The 8,467-nt window shown below is 29.1% G+C and overlaps 3 protein-coding genes across 5 annotated transcripts in view; 2 read left to right on the top strand and 1 right to left on the bottom strand.

The window, feature by feature from the left end:
- The first annotated feature begins 157 nt into the window (after positions 1-157).
- Positions 158-1,278, top strand: LOC106789208 (transmembrane protein 222). The gene is made up of 4 exons (XM_014753234.1): positions 158-348; positions 628-838; positions 907-1,037; positions 1,130-1,278. The coding sequence occupies exons 1-4, from the start codon at positions 218-220 to the stop codon at positions 1,212-1,214; spliced, it is 558 nt and encodes a 185-aa protein (XP_014608720.1). The 5' UTR covers positions 158-217; the 3' UTR covers positions 1,215-1,278.
- A 240-nt stretch (positions 1,279-1,518) lies between these two features.
- LOC106789209 lies at positions 1,519-3,201 on the bottom strand. 2 transcript variants are annotated; one of them, XM_014753235.1, is made up of 2 exons: positions 2,994-3,201; positions 1,519-2,664 (listed from the first exon to the last, which is right to left on the bottom strand). In XM_014753235.1, exons 1-2 carry the CDS (start codon positions 2,994-2,996, stop codon positions 2,218-2,220), a joined length of 450 nt encoding a protein of 149 aa, XP_014608721.1. In that variant the 5' UTR covers positions 2,997-3,201; the 3' UTR covers positions 1,519-2,217. The 2 variants fall into 2 exon arrangements, with proteins under 2 accessions (XP_014608721.1, XP_014608722.1); XM_014753236.1 differs by having other exon boundaries at positions 2,014-2,664; positions 2,921-3,198.
- Positions 3,202-3,571: 370 nt separating this feature from the next.
- Positions 3,572-8,467, top strand: part of LOC106789201 (histone deacetylase 4) — a 79,883-nt gene continuing 74,987 nt past the window's right edge. The window contains exon 1 of one of the 2 annotated variants that reach the window (XM_014753208.1): positions 3,572-3,807. The gene's annotated coding sequence lies outside the window, so the exon portion shown is untranslated. Of the gene's footprint in view, positions 3,808-7,743; positions 7,873-8,467 lie in introns of those variants that run through there. The other variant, XM_014753207.1, reaches the window with a different exon arrangement.

Genomic DNA, 8,467 nt, shown 5'->3' with positions numbered 1-8,467 from the left:
ATTATATATATATATAATAATATTATATATAACATAATAACTAATATAATAACTAATAATATAATGTAATAGTTGTATAATAACTATTGTTTGGCTTTTAAAGATAATCGTCTTTGAACTTTTATTACGATTTAAAAAGATCGAAACTTTAGTATCGAATAAATCGATAGTTCATTGCTTGCTTGCGCGTTCAAACAGCAGGTTGACGTAAACTATTATGGATCCTGATTTATTAACGAATGTAATATCCGAATCTACGATAAGTTCGCCAGAAATGGATCTCAGTATAAATCCTGAAAGACAGAGATTTCCCTTTTGCATCGTTTGGACTCCACTGCCTATTATTACGTGAGTTGTTTTCAAATGTCAACTTAACCTCAAATATCGCTGTCAAATATCTAACTTTGGGTTACTATGTAGTCTGTGACATTTGATCGTGTTCTCTTTCTTTGATTGAATTATTTATTAATGTTGGATTCATTTAATAGACTATTTAATCAATTGATGAGAATTTTATTTATTGGTAAACATTGCGATATTAATAATTAATGTATCGGTTAGGTCACCGAATAAAATATTTGTTATGTTAGGAAATATATTGAATATTAATTATCAATTTACTCATAGTTATTTAATACCATTTATTGGTCATATGGGAATTTGTACATCGACCGGTGTAATAAGGGATTTCGCTGGCCCGTATCATGTATCAGAAGATCAAATGGCATTTGGTAAACCTATTAAATATTGGCAGCTTCAGTACACAAAAGCAAAAGGCGGTGTACAAGGATGGGATATGGCTGTATCAGAAGCCAGTGAAATTTATAAAGCCAGGATGGTAAATTTATAAATTCATAGTCATTACTATAAGTTTTTCTATTGAATTACGCTTAATCAATCTTTTAGCATAATTTATTTCTCGATAATTGTCACTCGCATGTTGCGACAGCTTTAAATTTAATGGCTTATGATAACTCTACAAAATGGAACATGGTTAAATTAGCTGCTCTTATGTTTATAAAAGGAAGATACGTTAAGTAAGTATTTTGATAGTATTTAGTGTTGATAGCAATTAATTGTAGAAACTTTGCGGCTCATAAATTTTAATGAATTATTTTCGTTATTACAGTTTTTATGGTTTTCTCAAAAACTGGTTGCCATTTTTTATACTTGTCATCATCGTAGTAACACTCGATTTAGTTTTGGAACTATAATCTGTACAATTTATTTCAGTAACGCATGTGGATAAATAATAATAAATGTCAGCGATTTTGTTATGTATTACATTTTATAAGAGTTTCAGAATATTAAGTAAGAATATGTAAATCTTTTGTTACATATCTAGTATACTTATTAATCTCAAACTACATAAACAAGTTATATGTAAATATGTATTTAAAGTATTTATATGCGAACAAGTTTCATGACTGTAGTATGTCAAATACTAAAATGTTAATATTTAAAACTTTTATCATAATATTTTGATTTTATCTTATATTAATGTTAATAATGAAATTCTTTGCAATAAGCTAATAGTTTATTTTAAAATATTTTAAAATTTTTTTACATGTATTTGATTACATTAATTAATGGCATTTAATCATTATCAACAATGATAAATATACGATTTTTAAACAATATTTACATTGACACACTTGCCATTTATACAACTAATAAGAATAAAATCAAGAATATATCCTTGTGCTCTATTTGTGTTATGTATTCACTTACAAGTTTGTTCCTGAGCATATGAGGAAATATATGTATTACATATTGCAAGCGTGACAATATAAATATACTTAAAAACACATAATTAGTATGCGAATGGTCTTTCATAAATATTTCTTAAAATATATATTATCATTGTTAAAAAATATTTTAATTATATTTAATAGAGCCATACGCTTGGAACTATGGATTATATCTAAATTCACAAAAAAATATTTCATTCATGTTACACGGATGCAATAAATATAAAAAAAGAAAGAAAATAAAAGAAGAACAAAAAGAAAGATAATAAAATCTAATTATTATAAAGCAAATACTTTCAAGTTAAAGTGTATTTTAAAAAATAATATTTAAATACTAGAATTCAAAGAGTATAACGTATGTGTGCATAAGAAATAAAATACATTACGCTATCTTATACATCAAGACATACATGAGAACAAAATTACTTTTTAACTGTGAATGTAATATTTGGATAACATTTATAAACTACTCATCTGTAGTGCTATTCATTTCTGAAATGACACTCTTCTCATGTGAAAAATCATAATCTAAATTTTGCTCCTCTATTCGTTGAATAAAAGATAAAATTTCATTAGCACGCAACCTATCAATCTCAAAATCATTATCCGTACTACTTTCCAATTGTTTACATAATTTAAATGGTACTCCACTTAAATAATGTTGCATATCCCCTTGTTGATTATTTGTAGTCGAATCTGTAGGCAGCGTAGGATAAGTTGAAACACCACCAATTAACGGATATAGACCACCACTAGGATAAGGTGTTCCATCCTGAGCATTTGGAGGCATAGGATATGGTGTTTTTTCAATATTTTCAAATTCATTTTCTATGGTGGAGGACGTGAGATCCTCTGTTGACTCAACCGGTGATTCCTTTTGATGTTTCTTTTTACCAAAAAACCAAGACATTTTCTGCAAATAATTTTAATAGGTTTTGATAAAAAGTAGAAAAATAATGAATCACTGTAAACGATACTAATAATAGATATAATATATAATCGAGATATCGAGAATAGAATATTTTTTACACAAATATTTTATTTAATTTCAATAGTTTTATCAACAATTGCATTCAATATTAACATCAAACTATTATATTACGTTTATTTTGCAGAAAAATTATAAGCTGTACAGTAATAAGAAAATAAATGTAAAATACATTACTCACGTGCTAGAACAAAAAAGGAAAGAATAATAAAGCAAAAGGAACACAATCTAAAGTATCGTCCTTAAAAACTGACCATACTTTTTCCTTAGTGGGGTATTCCCGTGTAAAAAAAAATTCTTGATAGAATCTGTTATGTATTCTTATCTATCATAACCTCTCGTCATAACAATCAGATAAATTTACAAAAGTCACAATTCTACTGAATATAAAGAGAAATAGTACGTATGTTTAAAGTCGAGCTAGTAGTTGTAAGATGACGACACTATGATCAATTGAAAATGCATATACATCACATGCCATAAGCAAAATTCGTGTATGCATTTGTAACTAGCGACGCCATTTGTTTTAAATCTAACGATAAGGAAGAAATCGACAATGTTTCGTTTAGAATAATATTTATCGATCGTTAAACATATATAATTTGTAAAATCACATTTTTTCAAAAGTAAACTTATTAAAAACATTTCAAAATTAACGTATACACGAACGTGACACGAGTTATGCGATAATGCATAATTAGAAAATTCAAATAAATGCGCGTAAATGCGAGCTCTTTTCTAATTGGCCGACAAAGTGCATACCATACGATTTGGCAGAAGCAAACCACCAATTCGACCAATAGATGGCACTTTCTCTTTTTACGACACAAAGTAACATTGGTGATACTTTCGGTTGACGTTACGAATCATCGTCATCGTTCTTTCATCGTTTACTTCGCGGGTTTCTGCATCACTTTTCGCGCTCGTAAACACGACATACGTAATAATCGTGCTCGGGGAAAGAAATATCAATAGAAGACAATATCATGATAGAAAACAGTTAACGATGCAATAATCATGATCGTCCGTTGTTTTGTATTCGCTGATAACAAGAACATCGTGTGCAAGGTAAGAAAGAACAATTTCCATCATGTTCTTAGGAGGACGTGACCATTATGATTGAATCATTGTTTTTATGTACACTTTCACCCCTCCTCCATTTCTTAACCCGATGCATGTGCGCGCGCGCGCGCGCACGCGTGTGTGCAGGGAATGATGCACGTCTCGCGAAGCGCGTCTATCTTTCTCTCTCTTTCTCTCTTTCTCTTTCTCTCTTTCACTTACTCTCTGCATGAGATATCCAAGTAACATCCGGTGCTTTGTTTTTTCGTGATCTGTGACTTGCAACGGTCGAATTTTCTGTAACGACAACAGTACGATTCGAGAGGAAAATATCTATACATACATATATATGTATATGTATATATATATATATATATATTTCTATATATATATATATATACATAAATATAAAGTTAGAAAATAAATATTTATAAATGGAGAAAGAGATGGAGATTGAGAGAGATCGAAAGAACTGAGCGAGTGTTTTCGACACTCGAGAAGGTGTGGCAGCTTGCAATGTAAGGTGAGTTTCGATGGAGAGAACGTGGTTATATTTTGACAGCCAACTGTTGTGTCTTTCTCCTTATCTTTTTATTTTACCTCTCTCTTTCTCTTTCTTTACCTTTCCGCTTCTGTTTTTTTTTAAAACTTCAGTGTGGGCATCGAACTCTTCTTTGCTTCATTTCTCTGGTCGAAGAAAAGGATCACAATCACATCATTCGTATGCGTTCGAATGATTCGAGTTTCGATATTTTTGAAAATTAGCGCGTTCTCGTTGCAACACGTAATTAATCGAATTCGCGTTTATCTCAATTGATTTAAAGATATACTTATATATACACAGAGATTTAATGATATCAAATTCGTAATAAATATTTTCTGTTGTTGTTGTTGTTGTAATATTGTAGAATTGGTTATCGTTTGTATTATATAAATATGTCCAATAAACAAAGAAGAATATATAATATATACCGAGAATGCCATAATAGTCTTAATGATAATAATAGTAATAGGAATAGTAGTAGTAATAGTAAAAATAATAATCATAATCGTGTGGTAATAACGATACTGACCATGTCGGTTGTACGAGATACGTAAGTAATTACGCATTTCGTTAGGAATAGTATTTAAGGTAAAAATAAAACGCGAAGATTACGTCACGATTGATAGGAATGTTGTGCAGTGTGTAAACATAAACCGTAGTTTCCGTATATCGTACATATGTATAAACATACTACGATATGAAAACAATGTCGAGGACATGACGGATGACAACACGAAGAAAAATGAAATAATAAAAAAGAAAAAAGAAAATAATAAGAAGAAGAAAAAGGAAAAGAAAAATTAAATAACAGTAATAATCAAATCCTCTGCACACACTCATTACCACCACTACCATCACAATTAATTCACTTATTACATATCTGTATAGTATACGTGTATCTTATATGGATAGAATTTCATAGAAAACCTAATTATTTTTCTTCGAGTTTGACATAACGTTTTATTAATATATATATGTATATGTGTGTATATGTACGTACACTTATCCTTGGATAAAAAAGACAATGAAACGAAATGAATCATCCAAATCAAATGATTAAACGCAAATCGTTGATCTACGTTCAGGTGATACAGTCCGTAAATAGGTACACTCCGCATGCCCATCGATAATTCATTTATCGCGGCCAGGTCATGCTAACATAAGCGTTATAATACTACCTAGCAGCAACATTTACAAGCTCGCTATTCTTGTCGATCGAAACTGGAAATACCCGTATCGCGAATAGATTAGAATAGATCTTCTCAATTTCTTGTCGCACGTTCTAACTTTAAAAGAAAAGAAAAAGACAACAAAAAAGAAAAAGGGAAAAAACCAAAGGCAAATAAGAAAACAAAAAGAAGAAGAAAAAATCAGCGAGTAATTAATTGATTTACGTAAATAGTATTATGTAGATACACTGTAGCGAATTAAAGTATTGGCAAATGAAATACGTTATCTTGTATAAAACAAAAAAAAATACTTCAGTATAAATATGTAAAATAGATATGATTTTGTATGTAATTCCTTCTTTTTTTTTTTACTTTAATTTACGTAAATATGTGCGTAGATGCAGTGGCAGAAAAAGAAGAAGAAGAAGAAGAAAAAGTAACAAACATTATTTAACTGTGAATATAAATATTCTTATAACGTATTCTTCTACGTGAATATAAAAGAGAGTAAAAAACATATGTAAGATTTTATAAATATATAATTTTGTTGCGTGTAAAATTGATCACACTCGAGAGTCTGAAGTTAAGGCACATATTTTAAGGGAATGGGTAATTAAATTTGGCGTGTACTTATAGTAAAAAGAAAAAAAACATACGGTAATAGAAAAGAAAAAGAAAAAAAACAAAAACGATTAAAACTAGTTTTTACTCATACGTGTATACAGTGTTACGTATTTAAAACTATTATTTGTTTTGTATTTTATTTTAAACTGCACGTACGTATATTTAATTAGCATGACTAACAACATACTTCAATTTTAGACCGGAAGAAATACGTATTACATATTTAACCGAAAAAATAGAAAAGAAAAATAAAGAATAATGTTACATATAGAATAATAGTTTGAACAAATTTATTCGTATGATGTTAGAAGAAAATTTTAGTACGTGCCAATACTTTTATTCGTCACTATGCTATTATAATATTCAATTTCCATATGTTTCCTCTTCATAAATTCTCTTGGCAAATAGATATTTCGAATTTACACGAAGAACGAGAACTTAAGGGGTTGGTTTCTCGTGCACGGATGAGTTTTATTCGTCTTCGTCGTCGTCGTGCATAAATAGGCTAGGAATATCCCGACGATTATAGAGCAAAGACATGCATACATACATACATACACACATATATACGTATACATAGGCGCGTGCACATTGTCGAAACATTTTCCACACCGTTTATCAATTTTATTCTGATTTATTTAACCAAAGATTTCAGAACGATCGATTCAATCTCATTCGATTCTTGTTTGACGATGAATGTCTTTCATAATTATTTATTTTATCTTATTTTTTTGTTTGTTTTAATATCACTGTTATTCAATAATTAATCAAATAAATAAAGCTCGTTACATATTTTTATTTTAAAATAGGAAAAGAAATTACGTTGCGATTAAAATGATATTTAACATAAATGTACAATACATTTGGGTTGTAACATTGCTAATTCATTGATCAATTTTCTAATCTAAATTTATACGATAGATTTTGTTTATATAATATACATGTATTATTAATAGAAAATAAATATTTATTTTCTCATTGTTATACTCATTTCTGCAACTGGTTGGACGTCTTGGCCAATATACGAACGTAAATATACTCAAACGACAAAAATAAGAGAAGAAGAAGAAGAAGAAGAAACTTCCTCTTTTCTTGTCGTGCCAAACATAAACTGAAATGCATTTTATAGGAGGTAAAACGGTAAGGGGAAAATGTCTAACATAAGTAACGATGCAACATCCTTCGAAATGGTCCAGGAACAAGCAGCTTCCCAATGCCAACATATTTGGCTCGAAAAGAAAAGATTTGTATTTCTTTTCTTTCATTTTATACGCATACATACAAATACACATTCATATACATACATACATATATATATATACCTGCAGATATTTCAGACGTTTGTAACTGTCGTAAAAAATATTTAACAATAAGATAACAAATAATGCGATTAAAATGTTTATTATCTTTATGTTTATTATCTTATAATGTTTATTATTATTATAATATTATGTTATAAATTTATTATCGCACGATATTTTTATAATAATTATTATATTCTATATAATTATATACTAATTACAATAATTAAATAATATTAAAATTTAAATCTCGTATATTTGGTTATAAATATATTAAACATTGTCTCTTTACGTTTTAAATTTCAGCGGAATAAGAGATAGGATAATTTTTCTCGGACAAATCGATCAGACTGACGGTGCCATCATCATCATCATCATCATCATCATCGTTCAAGCTGTCCTTTTGCATCTAGCACCGATTTCAACTGAAAAGGTAAACTCACCGAAATATCTTGCCGATTCATTATGCACATATACATGCATATTTTCTCTGGCCTTTAACATCGGTGTTGTTTAAGTTTATTGGAAAAAAAAAAAAAAAAAAAAGGAAAAAGAATAATATGTGAATGCTAACAGGATCGATAACGTCCTTCTATTCTCTCTCTCTCTCTCTCTCTCAGGAGTGACGTTAATTAGCTAACAACTTGAAGTTAAATGATTTTATCGTGTCCTTAAGAAACGCACGAGTTCTTCTTGATTATCCTTTGCGTTAGTTTAGAAAAATAAAAAAGAAAAGAAAAAAAAAAGAAATGGAAGAAAAAGAATTGTCACGTATAACAAGTTGCATGGAAATAAATCGAGAAGGTATCATCGAGGAAAAAATAAAATTGATCAATTGGAAAAATAATATTAATAAATGATAAAGGTTCATAGGTAACTTGGACATGAAAAGAAGTAGAACTTAATTTAATTAAGTTGGACGTTTCGTCCCTTTATTGGGACTTCTTCAGCAACTTAAGGGGCACACCTGGTGTGAAATTTTCAAAAAATCGATTTTTTTTTTTTTTTTCATATTTCGATAGGTTATA

This window comes from Polistes canadensis, unplaced genomic scaffold (assembly GCF_001313835.1).
Source record: "Polistes canadensis isolate GaletaPanama2010 unplaced genomic scaffold, ASM131383v1 scaffold_170, whole genome shotgun sequence".
In the NCBI taxonomy this organism is placed as follows: Eukaryota; Metazoa; Arthropoda; class Insecta; order Hymenoptera; family Vespidae; genus Polistes; species Polistes canadensis.
The sequence above is the reverse complement of the archived record's forward strand: the minus strand, read 5'-3'. Positions and strand labels throughout refer to the sequence as shown.

What these genes read in the sequence shown, in the direction of transcription:
- LOC106789208 (XM_014753234.1), top strand. Translation starts at nt 218, where the DNA reads ATGGATCCTGATTTATTAACGAATGTAATATCCGAATCTACGATAAGT. An exon ending in AAATTTATAAAGCCAGGATG is followed by an intron (nt 839 to 906) that starts GTAAATTTATAA and finishes TCAATCTTTTAG; the next exon opens with CATAATTTATTTCTCGATAA. An exon ending in ATAAAAGGAAGATACGTTAA is followed by an intron (nt 1,038 to 1,129) that starts GTAAGTATTTTG and finishes TCGTTATTACAG; the next exon opens with TTTTTATGGTTTTCTCAAAA.